General features: G+C 44.0%; 1 protein-coding gene across 1 annotated transcript; it reads right to left on the reverse strand.

Moving 5' to 3' along the window:
* Positions 1 to 13,597: 13,597 nt before the first annotated feature.
* Positions 13,598 to 15,095, reverse strand: IRGM (immunity related GTPase M). The gene has a single exon (XM_045552698.1). The coding sequence runs from the start codon at positions 15,088 to 15,090 to the stop codon at positions 13,804 to 13,806; it is 1,287 nt and encodes a 428-aa protein (XP_045408654.1). The 5' UTR covers positions 15,091 to 15,095; the 3' UTR covers positions 13,598 to 13,803.
* Between the last annotated feature and the right edge of the window lie 10,405 nt (positions 15,096 to 25,500).

Raw genomic sequence — 25,500 nt, forward strand, 5'->3', positions numbered from 1 at the left:
AAACATTCTCCCCTCCCCCACCCAGAGACAGCTCCCGGGACAGGTGTGAGGATGGCCTGTTGGACCTGGTGTCCTGGCTCCAGACTCCCCGAGGAGCGTGGAATTGGGTTGCTTTAAGCACAATTGCTCATTGTGGTACCTCACACCTTTTTCATGGGTTTTGTGATTCTGTCTGTGACCTGCCTATTGTTTGAGCATTCAGCAACTCAGGAGTCTACTTGAAGGCATCAAGATGTGGTCCGCGGCCCTTTCATTTCCTCAGGTATGTAGGAAGACTTGTAGTCATAGGGAAACGTATCTTTGAACTCTGCCTGGGACTTGAGTTCCTCCTCAGGTGGACTTCCTTTTCTTGCACTAATTCCACAGGGGGCTCAGTGGAATGTTCAACTGAGAAAATATTATTTTAAAATTTGGCCTGAGAGCCTCCAGAAATTAGGATTTAATGTCAAAAAGATCAATAACAAAATAGTAAGGCTAATGTATGTATAAGGCTTTGTGATTAACAAAGTGCTTCCATGCACTTTATCCCAGGGGATTATCAGAACAATCCTGTGATATTGATAAACCAGATGCTCTCTCAAAGGAAAAGTCTGAAACTTAGGGAAGTTAACAACTTGTACAAAGTCAGGCCCCAATATGTTGCCTCCAGAACAACCTATAATACTTCTACTAAGTCTGACACCACCACCTCATGGGCAAGACCCATTGCCCAGTTCCGTCAGTGTTTAATTCCCGTGGGGATTGAAGTCTCCCAGGCTTTGACTTACTTTCTATGTGTCTTGCCTCCAAGAGATGATTTTTGAGGACTGGCTTTAGGAACTGAGGTTCTTAGCAATTGTAGACCTGAGACCTCATGAAAAGAGATGTACAATTGTTCCTGGGAGAGCCCTGTGTTGAATAGCAAAAGCTTAGCTTTTAAAACTCTCACTTTGTTTCTCTTCCTGCCACCAAGCTGATACTAAAAGACAAGAAGAAAAAGAGGTGGGACCCATTTCTCACTCTCCCCATTCTAACCAAGCAGGAGACATACATCATTAATGAATGGTGTGACATTCTATGTTGATTTGAGTTCTGTATTTCTGCCATGTTATTCATTTTTAAAGTTGATGTATTGCCTACAGATTCGCCTTTGTCAAACTCAAAGAATGGTTTAATGCCTGTGGTTGTCAATTGCTACTTCAGATAGTAGTCCTATATCTGAAGGGGCACTGAATCTCACATCTTGTTTTTTTTTAATTTTTTTTTATTTCAGTATATTATGGGAGTACAAAAGTTTAGGTTACGTATATTGCCCTTGCCCCCTCCTCCCCGAATCAGAGCTTCAAGCATGCCCATCCCCCAGATGATGTGCATCTACACCAACATTGTTTTGGGACTTTTTGATGAAGGCCATTCTCACTGGAGTTAAGTGATACTTCATTGTGGTTTTGATTTGCGTTTCCCTGATGATTAGAGATGTTGAACCTTTTTTCATATGTTTTTTGGCCATTTTTCTGCCCTCTTTTGAAAAATGTCTATTCATGTCTTTTGCCCACTTTTTGATAGGGTTGTTTGATTTTTTTCTTGCTGATTTTTCTGAGTTCTAAATAGATTCTAGTTATCAGCCCTTTATCGGATGTGTAGCATGCGAAAATTTTTTCCCATTCTGTAGGTTCTCTGTTTGCTCTCCTGACAGTTTCTTTGGCTGTGCAGAAGCTTTTTAATTTAATCAGGTACCATGTATTTATTTTTGTTGTTGCTGTGATTGCCTTTGGGGTCTTCTTCATAAATTCTTTGCCTAGGCCAATGTCTATAAGAGTTTTTCCCACATTTTCTTCTACAATTCTAATAGTTTCATACCTTAGGTTTAAGTCTGTTATCTACTGTGATTTGATTTTTGCAGAATCTCACATCTTTAAGCACAAGTATGTTCCATGCCATAGGATTCTGTTCCATGAGCAGAGACATTGCTCTCCAGCTCAGCCCAGCACAGAGGAGAGGCTTGGCCCACAGTCATCTATAATGGGAAGGCAGCTGCTAAGCAAGCACTGAAGGCTTGTTCCCCTCAGGTGTCCGGAACTCTATGAACCAACCCCTGCCCCAAGAATCACAGTGTTTGAGATTTTACCCTGCAACTTTTCACCACACCTAGGGAGATGAGCTGTGAGCTTTTTTCTTTTCTTTTTTTTTTTTTTTTGAGGCAGAGTCCCGCTCTGTCACCCTGGCTACAGTATCGTGGTGTCAGCTTGGCTCACAGCAACCTCAAACTCCTGGGCTCAAGTGATCCTCTTGCCTCAGCCTCCCCAGTAGCTGGGACTACAGGCATGCGCCACCATGCCTGGCTAATTTTTTCTATATGTTTTTAGTTGTCCAGCTAATTTCTTTTTAGTTTTTAGTAGAGACGGGGGTCTCGCTCTTGCTCAGGTTAGTTTCGAACTCCTGAGCTCAAAGGATCTGCCCGCCTCGGCCTCCCAGAGTGCTAGGATTACAGGCGTGAGCCACCGCGCCCAGCAGAGCTGTGAACTTTTAACAGAAGCCCTAGTCCCCGCTCTACCCTTTGCCCACCTAACTTGCTCTCCTAGACAAAGATGCCCTAATCTCTCCCTAGAGTTCCCATTCCTGATATCTCTCCATTCCAATAATTGATTTGGAAGAGGGGGAGTAGAAAAAGGCTGAGCTTAGGGTTCCCTTACCTGATTGATGTCCCTGGCTTTTTTTTTTTTTCAAACAATGGGAAATATATATACATCTGACTGTGGTAACAAGACAGAATGATGACTCCAGCTCCATAGGAAAAAATGGAACCAATGCCCCAGGGCTCACTGAGCAGAAGCAACCATCCAAAGTTCTCTGTTATCTAAAGTGCGTTGCTACTTCAGTTAGCCGAGCACAGAAAACACCCTCTCTAAGTCTAGAGTTCCAGACCTGCATCACAGAGCCATGCAACAGTCGCAAAGGGTTTTTGAGTGCAGGGGAGGGGACAAGGAGAGAAAGGTGAACCCAAGACCCGTCCCCCACCATCTAGCCTAGCAAATCTCACCACCCTATGTGGCCACTAGATCTCTCCTCTAGTTCTCCATTTTCTACCTACAACTTTTCAGGATATCAAGTATACATGCACACGTCTTAGTTCAAGTTTCTCTTTATTCCTATTGTAATCTGAATATGCACTGTATTTTCTCTTCATACTTGGAGATATAGGCTTGGACTCTACCATGTCCACAGCCTTTGGAGGTCTGAGGACCTCCCAGGAATTACCAGAAATTATTTTTAAAAATTCCTTTATAAGAAGTATATAATACACAGGCAAAATTGCAAATATCTTCAGCATACAGCACAATAAGTTATCACACACTGAAAACACTGTGAAATTGGCACCCATGTCAAAAAGCGGATTTTTCCCAGGACCTGGCAACTTCCCCAGTCCTCCCTCCCGGTCACTACCTGGGATCACCTCTCCTGTTGTGCTCCTATGATAACCACTCTTATGAATTCTAATAGAACCAATTATTTTTGCCAAGCACACTTTTATGCCTTTTGTATGTATTTATTCATTTAATCTTCAGAATACTCCTCTGAGGTAAATACTGTAATTGTCCCTGCACTGCAGTGAGGAATCGAGGGAGCATAGGATTGAAGTTATTTGCCAAGGTCACACTGCTAGCAAACAGCATGGCCAGGATCCAACGCAGGAAATCTTGCTCCAGGATCGCTTTAACCACCCAACTGTGCTGTGTAAAATATGTCAGGCTGGATCAACAGTCCAAGTCAACACAATTGGAAGTGTTGAAGAGTAAGCACTTACCTCTGCTTAGCACTTTGAATGTTTCACAGATGGGCTGTGAACATATTGTTTTAATTGCTATCCCCTCACTTGTGGCTCAGAGCACTGTGGGAAGGCCAAAGGCTCCGAGAGGAGGGGCTTGCCCAATGGTCACAGATGCTAAAGAGCAGAGTCAGATTTGAGCCCGTCACAGGCGGAAAATAACAGCATTATTTTCTTCTCCATTTCACAGAGACCAGAAGGAAACTGAGGCCATAAGAGGTCAAATGAGTAACAGTTCCTTGTCTTCAGCTAGTCCAGTTCAGCACTCTGCATGTGGATGTTGCTAAACTTGTGTAAAGTCCTAGTCGGTCCTTATCTCTGTACTGAATGTTTAGATGCAGCTTGACCCTTCTACCTCATTGGGGGAGCCTGGGTTCTCCACTGCACTCTTGCAGGTCACAGGAGATTTCTCATGACTCAGGCAGGTGCTGTAGAAAGATGAGAGGAGAATTAGGGAGATAAGTGAGGGGCAGGGTGAGCAGGGAGAAGGCTCTCTGTGAGTTTGGGAATCCAGTAAGGGTAACTTGTGGGGACTTGACCTGTCCTTACAGCCTATAGAAACGTTAGGAGAGGAGACAGTGCTGTGGGGAATAAGGGTTTCCATCAGCACACCTGGGTTCAAATCCTAGCTCTGCAAGCCACTAGTTGTGCACTCGGGATGGGTCATTTCATCTCTCAGGGTTCTGCTTTCTTTATTTATAAAATAATGTTGATAATATTACTGCTTACCTAAATGATAGCCTAAATAAGGTCATCTATTTTTTACCTTGTAGATGGCACAAATGGTGCCATTAATACATTTTCTTTTCCCTGTGTCCTGTCTTTGTTGAACTCTCTTTCCTTGATAGAGTAAGTATCTGTATCTAGAGTATCAATGAGATCTTACTCCCTTGCAAAAGAAAAATGAAATAGAAAAATGTGTTTTCTGGCCAGGCGCGGTGGCTCACGCCTGTAATCCTAGCACTCTGGGAGGCCGAGGCAGGTGGATCACTAGAGGTCAGGAGTTCGAGACCAGCCTGAGCGAGACCCCGTCTCTACTAAAAATAGAAAGAAATGATCTGGCCAACTAAAAATATATATATAGAAAAAAGTAGTCAGGCATGGTGGCACATGCCTGTAGTCCCAGCTATTCGGGAGGCTGAGGCAGTAGGATTGCTTAAGCCCAGGAGTTTGAGGTTGCTGTGAGCTAGGCTGATGCCATGGCACTCACTCTAGCCCGGGCAACAGAGCAAGACTCTGTCTCAAAAAAAAAAAGAAAAAAAAAAAAAGAAAAATAGTGTTTTCTTTGAATGCCTTCCTAGTGTTGGATGATTGCATCAATCTTGCATGATTGGCAACAAGGCCTAACTTAGACACATGCAACAAGGAAAAAAAGCACGGGATAGACAGGTAGAACTGGCTGTGAACTCCATTTCTACCACTCCCCACTGAGTGGCTGTGTACATCTGAAAGCATCGCTTCTCAACTCTGATCCATAGGTTGCTCTCCACATCACCTCCAACGAGGTGTTGGGTTGGAGAGAACTCTGTAAAATGCTGCCGCCAGATGAGTGGGTTTTATGACTAGGCAAAGGAGAATGGGAGTTGGAATTTGTGTCAGTGGCTCCCTTTATAATAACAATAGCTCCCGATATCATTGTCTAATGTTTCCATTCTTCTTGCAGTTTCCAGGAATTCTTCCTCTGTTGAGATTTATTCTACCCACTTGGATTCTTCAGATACCTATAGTGCTTGTTTTCCCGTATCTACTTCTCAGCTTCTACTGCAATCTATTCTGGTGTCTTGTCCTTATCATTGTCCTTGCTCGGGGTTATTTTTTTTTCCTTTTTCTATGTAATAAATTTCAGGATACTTTGTCACAGTTATGATATTGGGCCAAATAATTGCAATCCCATTTATTAATAATATCATTTAATATAAAATAAGCAATCCAGACTTGTGGCTTCATGCAAATTTTGAAAGTGACAAGTCTGTTCAACTTAGTTATATTGACATACAATATATCCTCTTAAAGTCTTTTAAATTAAGACATTGATTTGTTTTCTAAAAGGATGCATTAGATTTTCCTGCTTGATAATCTTCAGTTACGTGCAGCTTATCAAGGCAAGTTAAAAAGTACAATTAAATTATAAAAATTTAATTTGAAATATGAAATCAAAATATGTTTTTTACAACTACCTAGCTATGTACATTTCATACATCAAAAAAATAGCAATATTAAACAAAAATCATGAAGCGCGATGCATTTGCCAGCTGTGCTACTCCATGAGCAAAATCACCTGGAGTCCTGGAGTAAAAAGTAAATTTCCGGGCCCAATGTGGAGCTATAAAACCAGAACTTCAGGAGTTGGGATCATCAAAGCCTGTGAACCAGTAATAAAAACCATGGTTTCCAATTAGGTTTTAAAGTAAAAAGTTATATGTAAAATTTGGATTTAGGACTTGGGCTAAATTCTGGTTAGAATCAGCTTAGAATGAGAATAATCCTTATCTCTAGAGAATCATACCCTTGGAATTTAATACACTCTCTCTCACACTTCTTGATTGTGGACTCATGAGAGAGATGAATTTTCTGCCAGAAGTAAATTGAGACATTAATTACTGACGTGAAAGAAGAGGAGAGGCACCAATCATGCAGAGAAGCAAGAGTCATTGTCTAGACCCAGGCTGTTTTTATAGGAGGATATACTTGTCCATCTAGAGCAAAAAAATTGGTGCTCAGGTGTAGTCTCTGCAACTATGAGCTTTCTGAGTCTCATAAAGGGCTGATGAATATCTGGGAAATTGTTTGAGAAGAGGAAAAAAGAGAAGGTTACACATAAGGTGACAATTCTTAAATCTCCTTAAAAGCAGCACATATCATTTTCCACAAGACTTCATCAGTGGAAATAAGTCATATGGTCAGTTCTGAAATGTATGTTGCAAAGAGTCTAATTTGTCCCTCAGCAAGGATCCCGATGTGGCAGACAGACTCTAAGGTAGTCCCCAGTTGTCCCCTCCTCTTGTTGTGCATCCCTTGTGCAATCCTCTTGAATGTGGGCAGGAACTGTGACCTGCCTCCGACTATGGCAAAGGTGATGGGGTGTCATTCTGTGACTACATGACATAAGACTATATCCTCTGCCTCACTAGTGTATCCCCTTCCTTGCTGAGTTGGATGAGGCACTGTGCAAGTGGAAAGCTGCACTGTGAAGAGAGAGAGCCACAGGACAGGGAACTGAGGGTGGCCCCAGATGACAGTCAACAATGAAAAATCCTCGAGAGAATGAATTCTGCCAATACCTTGAGTAAGCTTGGAAGCAGATCCTTTTTCAGTTGAACATTCAGATGAGACCAACCCTGTCGGCCAACCCTGGCCGACAACTTCATTACAGGTTGGGAGAGACAGCAAAGGACTCAGCTAAATTATACTCAGGACTTCTCATCCACAAAATCTGTAAGATAATAGACATGTGTTTTTTTATTGTTATGTGGTAATTTGTTATGCAGCGATAATGAACTAATACACCCATATTCGAGGGTTCTGATAGGAAAGAACAGTAAATAGTTTCGAAAAATAACTCAATCTGCATAGTCCACTTTTCTGGATATTCACAAACATTTACCCCCTTTTCCTTTAGAATGCAAAATATCCTCGCCTCTTCTTTAAGGGACACAACCAAAATTTCCATCATCTTGGCCTAAGGCTCAAAGTCCAGGATCTCATGATAGTTTCTACATAAGTTTCAGATGTACCTTTTCTTAATTCAGAGACCTGTGAACTAAAAATCACAATTTATTTGCCCCCACACCCAACATTCAATGAAGGAATAAAGGCAGGATACCCATGATGAACATGCACATTTGGAAAGAGAAAGAACAGGAGGCTGAGGTAATCTCTTACATTGATGACCACCAAGGAACAACTCCTTCTGTTGCTCCCCTTTAGCCCCCTCCTCTTGAATCTGAGCTGGCCCCAGGACTCATTTAAGCAGTAGAGTGCTGCAGAAGTAATTTTGTGCTGTTCCCGTCCTAAGCCTTAAAATCTCCTGACAGCTTCCAGTTTTGTACTCCTAGGATCCAGCCACCATAGAAAAGGTATGATTGTCCTGAAACTATGACACTTTTAAGGAAGCCTAAGGGAGCCACTTGGAGAGGCCCCATGGAGGAGGACCAAAGTGCTCCAGATGACAGCCTTACAGAAGATCCTAGCCCACAGCAAGGACCAACTGCCACCGTCCTGGACATTCTAAGTCAGTTGAACCTCCAGTGAGTCATCTTGGACATTCCAAATCAGTTGAGCCTTCAGGTAACTGTAGTTGTAGTTCATACCATGCAGAGAACTACCCAGGTGAGCCCAACTAACCCACAGACGCGTGGGCAGCAATAGATGGTTGTTGCTGATTGAAGCCACTAGGTTATGGGTGGCTGTTACCACCCACTGAGCAAGCTTAAAAACCCTTACAGATGTTAGATTGCTCATGAAAGGATGAAATTAAAGTATATAATACTTTAAATACACCCTTTAAAAAAATCAGTTTCCTAGATCTCACAATTAGTTCACAGGAGACATAGGGAGGAAGAACTAAGTTAACATAAAAAGGCCAGTGAGCAAGGCAAGCAGCACAGGCCCCAGCACTTGGCCCTGGTAGCTGTCTCTGTGTGTACAGGGCCACTGTGGTGAGAGACCTCAAGGCAGAAGCAGAAGTATTAGTAACAGTGGTGGCAACAGTGGCCACAGCCTGAGGAGCAGCACAGGGACCTGGGAGGCTGGCTGGCCTATCCATCTTGGACCTTGTTCCTATGGTGTCTGCATAATTATTAACTCGTTGGCATGAGCTCCAGGACAGGTACTGTGGGTGCTCAGGCAGTAAACTTCGTCAGTAAATTATTACAAAATAACAACATACACTTGGGCATTGCAATAAAGCTTATCAGGGAGTTTTTAGAATTTGTTAAAGAGTTCAGAACCTCCAATTTTGAAAACTGCTGCATCATTGCCATGCAAATACCCACAGGTTTAGAAAAAAAATTAAATTCGAAGATCATCCAATTTAACAGACTATTTTTATATAAGGCTTTTGATAAATTGACCAGTAATAAAACAATTTAAAAGTTAATTTTTCCTCATAACTGAAGATACAGTGATGAGAAACATAAACAGGTGTTTTGCATTATAACTTGAAGGCACTTTCAGTTTCTTATTTGAACTCTACAAGTTACAGTAAATGTTATAGAAAACATTAAATTGCCATTGCATAAGTTTTACACTTAAAATTCAGACTCATGGGAAACTTATTTGTATGAAGAGCTAATTTTTTTAGAAAAATTACATAAGACATCAGTTTTACATGTATTAAAATTTATATTTCAAAATAACTTATCAGAAAAATGCCACAATTATATTATAATCTATAAAATACTCTTAATACCTCCAGTAACAGTTCCCTCACTAGAAAGGTTCTTCTCAAAACTAAAAATTATCAAAAATTAGTTGCAAAAGTTAGTTGCAATCTTGCATTTGCCAGGAGCAACTCATTTTGCTTTCAATTGTATCAATCTGAAAATAAAATTGCCAAAGATATAAACTTTGATTACATAATTATTGAGTGTTCCATCTTTTCTTGATTGATATTGGGTACTATCTTTATAATATGGAAAAATTTCGTGTATATACATTATTAACTTTTCTGCTTTGTTCTTATGAGAAGATGGTATATAAAATCCAAATTTGGAAATTTAAATATCAAGGGCCATTGGAACACTTGTATACTCCTGAATCTTGCCTCTAATTTGCCTACATTGTTCATAATTTCCTGCCTCACTGAAGTTCTGGTGTACTGCATGTGTTCAAATAGGCTTGAACTTAATGAGATGCAAACTGGTTCATGATACAATTTTATTTCCAATCTACTCTTCCTAAATATATTCATTTCATCTTTCACACTCTACGGCTGCCTTAACCTTGCTCCCTGATATGTCCAGTTGGCCCTCGACAGACACGTGGATCAGAGATGGAGAGCTGGGAAACATACAAAGAAATCTTAGACTGTGAAGAATTTTGAGCCCAGAGAGAGATAAGAGAGGTGAGGGTCAGAAACACTCTCACTGGAGTCCAAGGTCCATTTCATGCAAGTTCATAAATGTGTCATTGTCTTCCACTAGGTGACCTCCTACAAACCAAGCTTTACAATGCACAGTATGGTGTCTGGGGAATGCATGATGACCTGATACATGTCAATTCCATCCCCTACTACTTCCAGCACTGCAGTTCATCTACGTCCCTGCAAAAGGGAAAGAGCTCACAACAGCTCTATTACTCTCTCCTGCCTATAAATGCTCTAACAGAATTACAAGTAGGAAGATAACCCAAGAAGTTCTCATCTAAGAATGTTTTTAGTAGGCTTTTTGCATCGCTTATTTTAAACAAGTCTGGAATTTATAGATTATGGGGCACAACTTGGAGAATTGGAGTTAGTCTTGTAGGTTTCCTACCTGAGTGACTGACGGAATGTAAAAACTGAAAATCTCTAAACTTCGTTTGGTGACCTCCCAGAGCTAACTTGTACAGTTATGACACACAGTTAAATGACACACACGGTAATACTCATCTCTTACTCAGGCACAAAATACATTCTAGTGCAAAAGTCGATTTTTTTAAGTAAATCTGATGGTTTGAACCCTTTCAGAGATGGATGTTACTGTTTTTGTGCTTGCTTTTTGCTTATATCCTTCACTAATTATTAGTGAAATTCTGTATTAAGTAAGATGTATAATTTCTGTGTATCTGCTTTGACGATTTGACCTCTGTGGGAGTGTAATGACTTTTAACCAGAACTGCCATTCAACCAGCTTTTGGGTTGCTTCTGAAATTACTATAAATTCTTAGGCTCAGATTCTCATTATTAGCTTCTATTATTATCTTATTTTATGGGAATTATATATATTTCTCATATATTTTAAAATATTTTAGTTCTTAAAGATGTCTTGTTCTTACCTTTTCCCGTTACTTTTGACTCCTTAGGATAAATCATTCATTCTGATGACGTTATTCACAGAAGTCATATTTTTCTTTTTTTTTTTTTCTTTGAGATGCAGTCTCGCTCTGTTGCCCGGGCAAGAGTGCCGTGGTGTCAGACTAGCTCACAGCAACCTCAAACTCCTGGGCTTAAGCGATCCTTCTGCCTCAGCCTCCCGAGTAGCTGGGATTACAGGCATGTGCCACCATGCCCGGCTAATTTTTTCTCTATATATTTTTAGCTGTCCATATAATTTCTTTCTATTTTTAGTAGAGACGGGGTCTCGCTCTTGCTCAGGCTGAGAAAGGAATCTTAAACAATCACAGAGCCTGTCCCTCCATGTCTCTAAATCTGTTTACAATTAAAGAGTTTAATGGCATAGGGGACACACTTTTAAGTACATTGAAAAAATCAGCTCACTCCTCAGTGGTCCTGTTACTAGTGGTCTTCGCTTCAGATAGATCTTTTCTCTAGTCTATGCTCTCACCTCCTGGGCTCAGGGTTGGTGATGCTAAAACTCTTCTCAGATGTATTATGAAGGTCACATGGATCAAAAGACACAGACTTGAAGTATACTGGAAAAACAGAGAGATTCAGAATTTGTCTGGAATATTGAGCTGGGAGATGAAAAGATATCTGTCTCTGGGGTCCTCCACTTCACATCCTGCTTTGGTCCTACTGTGCTTAGTATGTGAACATCTACTTCTCTGCCCGATACATACCGAGTGGCTAACAAATGTTCACTGAATACAATCGGCTGGTCAACATGTGGTATTGTTTCCTTTGAGATTTTTTTTTTTAGATTTATTGAGGTATAACTGACAAACAAAAATGTATATATTTAAGATGCAAGATAGCATGATGTTTTGACATAGATGCAAGATAGCACGATGTTTTGACATAGATATACATTGTGACATAAGTACCACATTCAAGCTCATTAACGTATTCATCACCTTACATAATGATTACCTTTTGTGTGCACACACGCACTGGTGTATGTGTGTGGGGGGAGGGGGTGAGCATACTTAAGATCTACTGTCTTAGCAAACTGCACGTACACAATACACTACTATTCTACATATTCTAGATAAGTACTAATCTGCTAAAAACAATGGTAAAGAGGAGATCATGAACAAAAACCCAAAAGCACAAAAAAGCTTGGTACGTCTGGGGAACTGGAAGTTGACTGCGGTTGCTAGAACTAAAAGTGCCAGCTCAGTAGTGGGAAATGAGGGGAGAGATACAGGAAGTTCTTGAGTAATTCATTAAGCTAACAGGTCTTCCCCTTCCAGGAGATACGAAGCAGAGAAGAGAGGCTTATAAGGTGATTATAGAATTTATCACCCAAATGATGGCATGATCACAATCAGTGAAAAATAGAACTTTCCTAGCCATGCTGGGCTGATGGGCATCCTACATGTGAGGGGTTAACTCAGTCAGTCTGGGAGGTGGCATGGAGAATGGATAAGAGGGATGGGAGGAAGAAAGCCACTATTACAATCCAGATGGGAATTGGTGAGCAGGGGAGAGATATATTTGTGATTAAAATTAGCATGTTGAGTGAATAGAGCTTGGATATGGTGAGGTGTGATGAGGCTAAAAAAAGAGGGGGAAATCAAGCTCTTTGTCTTAGGTCCTTGATCAATGAATGATCTGAACTAAGGACAGGTTAAAAAAAAGGAACAGTTTCGGGGACAGAAGTACATACAAGGTGATAATTGAGCTCTGCCTATACTGAAGCTGGAGTAACAATGGTATACACATACCTAATTCAGAGATGTGTTTGTAAAAGTGTAATGGAGAGGAAATGCTAAAAATAAACTGAGGCATGTGCACTGCTTTGCACGGATGTCATGAATGGCCGGGTTTGCTGTTCAGATCAGTGATTTGCCATTTTCTCTGCCCATGGCATTGGAATGCACTTGCTTTGCAATTATTTTTAGTATACTCCTGAGATGATTCTCTTTCATTCCCCACCAGTTCACCATCTTTCCTTCTCCACTCTGACCCGTGTGGACTATACCAATGGGTATCTGGCCCTCTGGATCTGCTCGGATTTTGCCCGTGGACATCGCTCGCAGCCTGTGAGGGAGGAAAGTGAGGGTGAGGTTTTATTTTCTCCTCTCCCCCTGTTAGTCCACTGGTGTTAGGTTGCAAACCTCTACCATGGCCACAGCTCCTATCAGGTGGGCCTCTTGTAGTACATACCACCTTCAGATTCAAGCAACCTGCCTCACCACTTGCCTGTTCCTTGCCCTGGAGTCAACACTTTGTCTTGGTGGTCTCTCTGCACCCTACCCTTACTCTTGAAAATAGCCTCATTATTAAAGTCTTCTCAGATGACCCAGTGTGAGGGTGCCATAAGCTTCCTGCCGAGACGTGGATGATACAAGCCTGTATCGGCTTTCAAAATACTGATCATTTTTAAGTACCTGGTAGAGAGTGCCGTGAAGGGAAAGGGCCTTTGAAGCAGGCAGCTTGGCCTGGGAAACTTGGCCCCAGCACCGAGTAAGTTTCAGAGAACAGTTTCAACCACACTCTCTGTCTGCTCTCCTAAAACTGCAACATACCCTCCCGCACTGGGTGTGTCTCATTGGGTCCAGTGAAATGAAGGGAAAAAAGAAGTGCAAAAGAGAGAATGAAAGGGTCAGTGAAGAAGAATGATGTTAACTTTAGTGAAGCAGGGGGGTAAGATACTGATCTGGACATGCGAGCCACTTTGCAACCGAAAGTTGTGGTTCTGGGAAACTGATTTAATGACTTCAGCAACAACAACACAATTGTTCCTCAGATGAATGGCACACTGATTTGTGCTAGTAAGATAAGCAATTTTCATCATTCATTTCAAGGAATTTATGACACTAAGAAATAGAAGAAAATATTAACTGAAATCTCTGATTGAGAGTAGAGAAAGGGGTGTCCTACTGAAAAAAGAACCCACAGAGGTCCTTCCTGCCACCTGACAAAAGAGCCTGCTGGACTTTTCCCAAGTTGGCTTTCACTGTGGGATGATGGAGTCTTCCAGGACTTTTCTTAGGATCGCCTTGGTGTCCTTGGCAACTATCTCAAGTAAGTACATTTGTTTCATTCGTCTGAAGTAGTGGATGATGCGGTCACCTAACCATGGGATGTACCTAAGGAGACTAAGGAATGCCCTCAAGACTGTACAAGTCATCCAGGTCAGTCTCAAATCCCTTTTGTTGAGACCGTGCACATCACAGGACTTCATGATGTTCGTGTAGTCTGTGAATGTCCTCCCCATTCTCTGTGCCACCTGCCAGAGAGATTCATCGTCCACACCAAAGAACAACTGGTAGGCTTTCAGACACACAGCCAAATCATCTGCATCCGAGATGCCACAGGCATCGTGGAGAGACTGTGTGGTTATTTTCTTCCGCAGGAAGGTCGCTTTGTCATTAATGGCCGTCTCACAGGTGTGGGACAGGTTTTGAAGAAGGTCATGGCACCTATTTTTTATGAGATCCATTCGCAATGTGTCTCTAAGCTTTGGGAAGTCGTACGATAAAGGTTCAAAGCTGGAGACCAGGAATATAGGGGGTTCACACACTTGCTTCTTCTGGAGATTTTCCAGAATATTTTCTCTGATAATCTGCTGGAGCTGCTCTTCTGGGAGGGCACTTGTGTTGAGGTCCATGTCCAGCTTGGTCCAGACAATGTAGAACTTTTTTCTCATGTCCTCAATGCTTTTGGCAAGCATCACATGATTCACGCTGAACTGTTCAGATGCGATGATGATGAAGAAGTCATATTGGCTGAACTGCATTTCCACCAGGTAGTTCTCCAGGCTTTTGGTGGCACACCCTGTGCCAGGCAGGTCCCACAGCACCACATTTGGAAAGTGGGGAGATAAATAGCAGGCACATGTTTGGGTGGTTTTTAGCACCCCAACAGGAGTGGAGGCCTCCCCTTCATGTCCTATGTTCCGAAGCGCATTGATGAAGCTGGACATGCCATTGCCAGAGTCCCCTGTCACAGCAATGTTGACTGGTGTCCTCGACACTATCTTCAGAGTCTCCCTGAGGGCAGAGACCACCTCTGGCAAGTTCCCATCCGCTACAGCTTTCTTGATGTTCATGGCCTCCGCCTTGGATAAAATACCCCAGTGCTTACCCTGTGGCAAGACAGAGGTTAAGGATGCAGACAATGGAGCGTGAGGGGACAGAGGGAACTCTGTCACATCAGTGGGCGGTGCAGGAACCTGCAGAGGCAGAAGAGCAGGTGAGTTAGGAGGGACAGGGTGCATGAGGGTAATCTGACTCAGCATCTCCGGCTCACGGTTTTCTCTGTCAACGACGACCACAGGAAAGACAGCTGTATTAAAATCAAATCAAGCAAAACGCACTTATTCAAGCAATGTGTGCCTTCCTTTAAGGAGTGGAAAAGGTGAGGCCCCTGAAGAACCCTCTGAGGCTTGTTGTGCCCCCAGTAGTCAGCAGGAATGTGGTCACGAGAGGACTTGAGTAGCAGAACAAACCCAGTCTCCCAGATGCCCCCACAAAGGTGTTTTGTCTTTTATTCCATTACTCTCCGCTGACATAGGTCTGTTCCTTCACAATTTTCAGTACATATTTTATGGCCAGGAAAAGACCAGGCAAGTAGAATCACCTATAGACCTGATCAAATTAAAAAGCTTCTACACATCCAAGGAAACAATCACGAGAGCAAATAGACAACCCACAGAATTGTTGCATGCTATACATATGATAAAGAGCTGATAACTAGAATCTATAAAGAACTCAAGCAAATCAGCAAGGAAAAATCAAACAACCCCATTAAAAAGTGGGCAAAAAACATGAACAGAAACTTTTCAAAAGAAGATAGACTAATGGCCAACAAACATATGAAAAAAAATGTTCAGCATCTCTAATCATAAGGGAAATGCAAATCAAAACCACAATGAGATACCACTTAACTCCAGTGACAATGGCTTTTATCAAAAAGTCCCAAAACAACAAATGCTGGTGTGGATGGGAGAAATAGGAACACTCAAACACTGTTGGTGGGACCGCAAACTAGTACCACCTCTATGGACAGGAATAGGGAGATACCTCAAAGAACTAAAAGGAGAACTACCATTTGATCCAGCAATCCCACTACTGGGTATCTACCCAAAGGAAAAAAAGACATTCCATTAAAAAGACACCTGCACTTGAATGTTTATAGCAGCACAATTCACAATTGCAAAGATTTGTAAACAACCCAAGTTCCCATCAATACATGAGTGAATTAATAAAATGTGGTATATGTATACCATGGAGTACTACTCAGCCATAAAAAGATGGTGAACTAATACCTCTTGTTTTAACCTGGATGGAACTGGAGACCATTCTTCTAAGTGAAGTATCACAAGAATATACAAACAAACATCACATGCACTCACCATTGACTGGAACTAATCAATCAACACTTACGTGCACATATGGGAATAGCATTCATCGGAAATCAAGCAGGTTGGGGGGAGGAGGGGATGGATAAATTCATACCTAAATGGGTACAGGGCACACTATCTGGGGGATGGGCACACTTATAACTTTGACTCAAACAGTACAAAGGCAAGTTATGCAACCAAAACATTTGTACCTCCGTAATACTCTGAAATAAAAAAATACATATGTATATATAAAAAGGTTTTTAAAAGTCACCTATATATTTCTCTCCTGTAGGTGGCGCCAGAGGGCATAAAACATCCGATTCTGGTTGCCTGTTTGAAGTCATCGTCTGTTCCTGTTTCACATTTAACCTCGCCAAGCAGGAGGGCTCACTTGAAAAGCGATATTGAGATGCTGCAAAACATATGACGTAAGCCGCCTTCTTTTGACCTTCCCTCAGCTGCCGTTAGTACTGTCATATTGGGCCCAGCTGAAGTGAGGGGGGAGGAAGTCTTCTCAAATGTTCTGCTCTTCTTCAGGGCAGTGATTAAGCAATTTACCCTCTAGACCTGGCTCCTGCAGGTTCCCCACGGGGCCGGGTATTTGGACCGATTGAAAGGGGATTCTCTGCTCCTAAAATGGCCTGGCAGGCCTGTTTCACACACTCAGTGTGAACACATACTTGCACACTCACAGCACTGTGCACACCCACTCACACTTGGTGTGCACACTCACCCATGCCCAACTATGTTCACTCATGCCCACACACACTCTGTGCACACACCCACACACACCCATTCACAGTGACACTTGTGCACACACCCTAACGTATTCAAGCTGACACATGTAAACACCACTACGTATACACACTCATTCCTCCTTGCTACACACAATCATACGTGTTCATTGAGGCTGAAACATGTTCACCTACCCCCACACACACTCATCCATACACACCCATACATGGTGACACATGTTCACACAACTCACATTTGGTGCATGCATGCTCCCACACATACTGTGCACACAGATACACACTCACTTAGGCTGACACACGTTCACTCTCCCACAAACGTGCCCTCGTGCTGGGCGTGCACAATGCCCACACACGCTCCCACATGGCACATGCTCACACACTCATGCACACACACAGTTTTGCCTCCTGAGTGCCCAGGACAACGCCCAGTACTTGCCCTGTAAGAGGGCCCAGGAAATAGAGAACTGGCTGCAGCTGCCCACCTGTGAGACGTGAGGAAAGGACCTATCAGCGGGGCCAGAGAGCCCCCGTTCTTTGGGCTGTATGTACGTCTTCAATTTCTTGATGCCTCACTTGTCTTGGGAAGAATTTGTGACACTCCGAATAATGAGGGCAGCAACTGATCATTGACTTCATCTGTTGCTAAATAAGGTATCTGCTAAATAAAGTAACTCAGTTGTAACAATAATTATTTTGGTTTACAGTAATAACTAGTTTCTTCTCATCAAATGCTACTCAGATTACAGTTGCTTTTAGCTAACTCACAAAGGGGAAGAGGCAACCTACGGAAGCTGGAGGAAGGAGTGGGATAGTTGCCAGGTTGGACTGGGACCCCCCGCAGCCTGGCAGGAGAACGCAGTAGGGAGGTCTGGCTCTCAGAGTCTCCCCTCGTGTCTCTGCATGGGCAGCTGGTGGGTTGGTTAAGGTGAGGAATGAAGCGCTCCCCTTCCCCACAACATTATACCTGATAGCTACACAGGGGAGTGCAGCAGGAGCACATGCAGGTGGAAGATGGGGCTGGGGCCCTTGGCTGGGCCATTTTTTAACCCAAATACTCCCAGAGTGCACTGCTTTATCTGGTATTAAATGCTTGGCATCATATTATGCATATGCAAATCTTGGCACTTACCATAAAATATTTCCACTACACTCTTTACCAGTGTACCCCTAGCACCCAGAAGTTGTTTAACGTATTTTCATTTGATTAATGAAATACAATGCATTTTGTGTATGTTCTTAACTTACTATTTGACAGATAAATTGACTCCCCTTTCTAAACTCTGTCTACCTGCTGAGTCTGGAGCCTACTTGTATGCACTCCATTCTAAAGCACACTCTGCAGGGTGTTACAGTCCACAGTAAGTGTGGGAGGTTAGCACAAAACCCTCATACTTTTCCAGACTTTTTCTGTGACCATGACTGTGAACCAAGCCAGCATCTCCAAACCTGCCTGCCCACCTGTCCACCAGTGCTGAGCCACATGGAAGGGAGCCGTAGACCCTGCAGCGCAGCTCCAATTGTCTTGCCCCAGTTTTTGCTCATATGATCCATTTGTCCTGTGCCCACAGTGGAGGTTCACCAGCTGCACCCTGGACCTGCCTGAGCCCCAGCCCCAGGATTCTTCTGTGGCTGTGGCTACCCAGGCCCATGTGTCACTGCCAGGCCAGGGAGGGCATGGTTTACTCTGCATGGGGTTGGATTATCTTCCAGGAGGCGTCAGTGTGCCTGTGTGTTTGTGTGCATGAGCCTCCAGGAGCACTGACCTGGAAGTTCAGCAGAGGTTATCAAAGTCACCCTCAGTTGCAATTGCCCCCAAGCTCTGCTCTTTGAGTATCCTGCCCAGATTGTATCACTGGATACTCTTCTCCAGACACGGGTTGAGGAGTCCTTGTAGAAGAAGAGGAGGCCCTTCTAAAGGGAGCCCAGAGACCAGGTTCAACTAGAGAGTGGCAACCATACCAAAAAAGGTGAACCAGACTCCGGAAGGAGCTTCTTCCTAAATTTACTGAATGGGACTTCCAGTAAGAGATACATTTCATATAGGAACCAAGTACACCTGCACACAGATGCATCAAAGGTATTACAAAACGAGTTGCCTTAAACCACTCTATACTCTGGTATCTTATTCTATTTGATTCCATTCCATTATATGAAAGTTCTTTCTTTCATCTGTTAGTTTTTTTAATGCTGGTCATAACCCATTAAATTAATTTCATGAGCCAAGGCACACAGAAGGAAGAACATAGATTAGTGGATTCCCCATGCAAAGTTATATACTTCATTCCACACCCAATTATCCTGATCCCCAGACAAAGGTACTTACAGTGAAGTAGAACCTGGCTTTAGCACTGATATAGAGTCTGGGACATCAGAGAATTCCATGAGCCCAGAAACCAATGTGGACCAAATCCCTAGCTTTTTTCCTGTCTGATCATTATCAGAAAAGGCTGAGGGAAAAATCAGTATGATTTATTCCCGAATAGCACAACACATTTCCACAGTTCAACAGCGTATGTGCTGGATGGGGCGTTTTCTGAAGACGGTGGGAACTGCCACACCCCTTCCCTTAGCCCAACACATACACACACACACACACACACACACACACACACTCATTAAAGTCATCTACAAAGGAAAGATTTAGTGCCCTGTGGTAAGAACAGGGCTATGGATTGCAGATCAACATTTTAACTTAGAGGAGTTAAAAGGTCAGTTAGACGCCTCATTTCTAAACTCCCAGCCTCCAGGTCCCTATTCCTTGGGTGATCTAACCTGGCCAACTGATTGATGGACAATTGCAGGCCATCCCAGACACTGCCTGCAGCCAATCCTGATCTCAGGATGCTGTCTACACATCGAATGGCAGGAGATTCCAACTTAGTCTCTAAAGAATATGAGTGGCATGTCCTGCCTTGTTTGTCCAAATTAATCCCTATCAGAAAACTCCTAATACCAGGGGATGTGGATGAGGGGTGCACTGCCTCCCACACTTGTGGGTTGGTAGGGTTTGGAGCAGCAAAAGTATTTGAGAGTGTTGTACTCAGAACCTGACAAATGTCTGAAGGGAGACCTGCTCTGAATTCATCACTGAAATGAAACAAGCCAGACCCAAAGCTCTGCTATCCTGCGTGGCAGGGCTTCACCTCCTACTGTCTTCACAGTAGCCCAGTTTTAGCCAAGCTGCCCTCTGACGGGCCCTCTCACTTACCAGCAGCTGGAAGCAGAGTGTCTATGATCAGAAGTCAAGGGAACTCCTGGTACTTTGCCCCTTCCCTAGGGAAGTGTTCACAGCCCTTCCAGACAGAGGCAGTTCCCTCTAGGCTTATCCAAAACCTGATACCAGGCCCCGTTTGCTCCAAAAAGATAAAGTGACAGATGGAAGTTGTAGAAAGAGCAGAGAAATACCCAGAGACGGATGAGGAGCTGGAAAGTGACAAGCTGAGAGTCAAGAGCTACCTTCCTGGCCCTGGCTGGTGGGTCAGTCAGCAATCACTGCTCCCCTGTTTTTGTACCAAAGTCCTCCTCCTCCCACCATACCCACAGCCCAGCGGGAGGGGTTTGATGAGGCAGCTTCCCATTTCTGTTCCTGGAAACGGCTTATTTCCAGAAGTAGACAGCGTTTCACTTTCTCATGCCTAGAAGCATGAGATCCAAATGGTACAGGAGGCGAAGCAACACTGGCCTTTGCCACATGGGCAGGGAGGGCATCCTTGGGGTTCCTGCTGCCCCTGCAGAGGCCAACTGGGTGCCACAGAGTCCCATAAGGGGCCCTGCCTGCCTCCTCACCCCAGAGCCCATGACCTCATGCATCGGTGCCGAGTCCTGTGCGACTGTGGACACGCAACCCCAGGTGAAGCCTGGAGCCACAGTTGAGTGCAGCCACATGGAAAAGTCATCTCCCTGGGTTGCCTTGCCCCTGCCCGGGTCTAATATTCACCTCCGCCTCACCCCCTCCCCCAGTTCCGCCCTGGGCTGTGGCGTGTACCCTTCAGCAGGGTGCTCCTCTGCCTTGCCGTTCTCCTTCCTTCGACAGGGCCCCACTGAGGCAGCACCCTGTGACCTGCTCCCTCACGCCTCTGCCACTGTGCACACCCCTGACCACCTGACACCAGACTTTAGAAGCCTTGCTGACGTCCGTGTTCTGCACTAGATACAGACTTAGAAATCCAAGGCACCACACCCGTGTTGCTTGCTCTGTATCCTCAGATCTTGTGCATAGGGCCACGTGTGACTGGTGCCATGTTTGAATGTTTGTGTCCCCAAAATTCATATGTTGAAACTTAATCACCAGTGCAGTAGTATTAAGAGGTGGAGCCTTTAGGGGGTGATTGAATGGTATTAGTGATGTTATAAAAGAGGCTTGAGGGAGCCTGTGTTTGTCCCTTTTGCCATGTGAGGACACACAGAAGGTGCCATCTATGAAGCAGAGTGAGCCCTCACCAGACAAGAAATCTACTGACTCTTTGATCTGGGACTTCCCAGCTTCTGAAACTATGAGCAATAAATTTCTGTTGTTTATGAGAGTCTTCCCACTGTAAAGTTTCTTACTATAGCAATGCAAATGGACTAAGACAACTGGCAAACGCGAGGTCAAGGTTTGAGTGCCAACACTACACACTACTTGCTACGTGACCAGCTGCTTAATCTCTCAATGATGCCCATGTCCTCTGTTTTAAATGGGGTCACTAAGAAAAGCTCCCCAGGATGTTTAAAGTAAGCGGAAAGACGCCCCAGGGCAAGGGAGCTGTGAGATCATAACAAGATGATACAGTGTATCTGTTTTCCAGGGATTTGCAATTGCAAAACCACTTACGCAGCTAGGAGATTGTGAAATTGGCTTTGCCACCCTTGAGTCCTTGCCCCGGTCAGAACAGAACAACTGTCACATTGAGGAGACAGGACAACAGGATCGCTGTAGGGAGCGTGTGGATGTGCTTTCACCAAAGACCAAGGTTAAGGGCTAGAAGGAAGAGCCCAGAGTGCAGGACCCAGGTCTCCGGGGGCTAGATGACCTCTGGCGAAAGGCACTAGGAATACCCACCTGTTGCAGAGTCCGAAGAGGCAAGAGGGGGCCTGTGCGTTGGGGCTTTGCCTATCCCAAAGACGCCACAGGGGACCCGAGTGAGCCCCTCCTGGCCCTCACAGTAGGGGGTAGGAAGTAGCATTCACCACCCCAGATGCCATCGGGGCCGACCGCAGCTGTAGGCACCACATGCGTGAGACTTGCCTGCTCTGCACCCCTGCCCCTCCGCTCCCCACCCCTCTACCCTCCAAGGGTCCCAAACAGCAGAGACTCAAAGCAGAAGAGGTGGGAGAAGGAAAAGACCAGAAGCTGACAATTTGCTTGTCCCTGTTGCTGAATTCTCAATCTGAGGTGGGACTGACTGGGGTGAGGGAGATTTAGGTTTGACAAAGGTCTGGGGTTTGTTTATCAGAATGTCTGGACTTCTGATTACTTGAGTGTGACCAGGAGAGAGGATATTTCCTGAGCATGGCCAGGGAATGTTAATTATTATTCCTGTGTAATATTTTGGTCAAGTACCGGGAGTACTATGCGTCCCTGTTGGAGCAGTGACGCAGGGGGCAGATGAGGAGGAATCAAGTTGCTTTCAGTGGTCCCAGAGAAGATTCCTCAGTTCCATCTCACTGTGTCCCTGGTACCCAAGGGCCAGATCCCCTCAGTGAATAGGGGCATGAGCCTCAGCCTGCCCAGCACTGGCTGTAGAGGGAGGAGGCCCCAGGGGCTGGATGGGAAGGAGGAGGAGGAGGATCTCACTGCATTTACACTGACCATGAATCCTGCTCCGTCACCCTAATCACCAGCTCTGCTCCCTGAGGACTTGTGCATTCCTCTCAGTCATCGAGAGCCCTAGTCCTGGCACAACTAGCGTCTTGCCATCTCCTCTCTCACTGACCTGAATGGTGGTCAAAAGCCTTTCACTTTCCTATTCCTAGAAACTCCTGCTTTGTCGGAACAGAAGAAAACATAATCTGATTTCACTTTTCTTGTTAATATATGGAGCTTTCAAGAAAAAGGTAGAATCACTAACTTAAATTCCAACACCCTCCCACTTTCTAATAGGCAAATCAGGCATTTCTGTTCCATATACTGTGATTGGTGTAAAAAAAACAAATCAGGTGTGAATCCCGGTCTTCCACCTAATGAGAGATTTGGAGCTCATTGTCTCTGCTCTGGGCCTCAGGCTCTTTAGATATTAATCAGTAGTGGTAGCCCTCAAGGATGTGGGAACCACGCTAAGAAAACCCCTGGTGGCCTGGGATCAGAGGGCAGGTTTCATTCATGACGAGGGTCCCTGTGTTTCTTGCCATCACTGCCCATCCCCACTCAGCCACAGCAAGGTAAGAAGATTCAAAGGGTTTTGCCAGAACGTCTTCCCTCTTTGTTTTGGGAACAGGCAACTGTTGCCAAAACAGATAACATGTACATCCATCAGATTTGACACTCTTGGAAGAACAGATGGGAGGAGAGTGGTCAGAGCCAAGTGCCAAGTATATGTAGCCAGACAAGTAGAAGGCAGCAAGAAGAGATGCCTTTCATGAGAAATCTTCAACGGAGGGAAGAGATCTGGGGTGTTTTTCTGATGGCTTGTCCCTGGGTGGGGAAGGATACAAACAGAGGGGTGAACAGGCATCTGATACTAGAGAAAGTGTCCCAGAGGGGGCTGAGGTCCTTGGGTCCTTCTCAGCCGGTGTCTGGAGCATTCTGTCAATTTGTGTCTGGGATTCATTATCTTAAAACGATTCTTCATTTTATTCAGGGTTGATGAAGATGAAGTAGGGATAAGGTATGCGTGGGCAATAGAAAAATCTTGAAGAATTTAGTTATTTATGGTCTCACTATTATTCTATTGTTCTGGCTGATGTTCATCCAAGGACGCAGGATAAAGTGCTCCTTACACAGCTCAGGTAGAGGGTGGGTAGTAGTCAGGAGTAAAAGGGCATGTGTGCTGTGCACCTAGGTCTCTAGCAGAAGGAAAACAGAGGCAGGAGTGACCAGGGACAAGAGTTGCTTCCCATCTATTAGAGGCTGGTTCTCTTCCATCCTTGCTCTTCTCAGTCACTGCCTCTTACAAACTCCTCAGCTCTGCATGTTGCTGACTTTACCTGGGTATCCATGGGTGACATTCAAAATATTTAACCAACAGAGATGGCCTGAACACAGACCCACAGAACTACCTCCCCGCTATTGACACCAGGAGTTTGCTGGCACACGGCGTGGAGGATACTCAGTGAAGATGCACTCTTAGTTATCAGTAGATTCTACACAACATAGCTACCCAGATCTGCCTCTGTCTGCGGCCTCAGGGACACATGTGGCCCTCCAGACCCCCAAGTGCGGCCCCTCACCGGAATCCAAACTTCACAGAACAAATCCCTTTACTAAAATGATTTGTTCTGTAAAATTTGGATTCAGTCAAAAGGCCTCACTCAAGGATCCAGAAGGCCAGATGTGGCCCCAAGGACACAGGTTTCCCACCCCTGCGAGGGAGGGAGAGAGAGAGAGAGAAAGAGAGTGTGTGTACACTGGCCAGCCCACTCTATTAACTTGAGTGAGATGTCCTACCAATGTTTCTCTCTGCTATTCTGCTTTAGAGCTGTCTTCAGATCCAAGACAGCCTATTTGCCCAGTGTGTTTGTGCAGCCCAGAAGTATAGAGTAGGTAATATTATTGCAGGTGGGAGGGGCATCCTTTTACGTATTAGGAGAGAATTCCAGTGAACTTCATGACTCATGCCTCTTTTGAATATTCCTAATTATATTCTACTTATCATCTGTCATATTTTGGCACTGCCAGATTTCATTTTGTATTTTTCACATTAGACATTTCTAATTGACTCCAAACAAATATGAGTAAAGAGAAGTAAATTAAACCCAAGGTAGACTAACTATATTTTTATACAATCATCAACTTACAGAGTTAGATGAGACTTCATTTCACACATACACATACACACACACACACACACACACACACACACACACACACACACAGTGTTCTTCAGCCAAGCTTTTACTGGGATATTTCCACTGATGGGAAAGGCCTTTCTCTCTGAGCAAGAATGTCCACTGCCGTGGAGGTCTGATTGTGAAGAAGCTTTGATTAGCTTGCGCTTAGATCTGTATTCACGATGCATTCAGTCACCAGAGTCTGTCTGATCGTTAATAATATAACAGAAGTTCACTCTGCCTTCCAATTAAGAGGATTCAAATTATAAGGGAAAAAATATTCTGTCCCTATTAAAATTTCATTTCTCCACAATAAAAATTCCTGTTTGCTTCAAATGCTATGCTAATTCTAATTTTATTATTCACTTCTATCCTGGTGCACTAGATCTGGACTTGTTGTCACTAGGCAGTGCCAATCTTGAAGTATATTACTATATTGTACAAAGTGGACAAACCACCTCTGGTTGGGTCTGAGAGGTACAGAGAAACATAAAACTACCACCTCTCCACTTCTTATCTCTTATTGATACATTCAAATGTACTGACATCTATAGTTATACTATAGAAATATCATTAGATT

Source organism: Lemur catta, chromosome 5, assembly GCF_020740605.2.
Source record: "Lemur catta isolate mLemCat1 chromosome 5, mLemCat1.pri, whole genome shotgun sequence".
Lineage (NCBI taxonomy): Eukaryota > Metazoa > Chordata > Mammalia > Primates > Lemuridae > Lemur > Lemur catta.

Coding starts and splice junctions, on each gene's coding strand:
- IRGM (XM_045552698.1), bottom strand. CDS start 15,090: ATGCTGAGTCAGATTACCCTCATGCACCCTGTCCCTCCTAACTCACCT.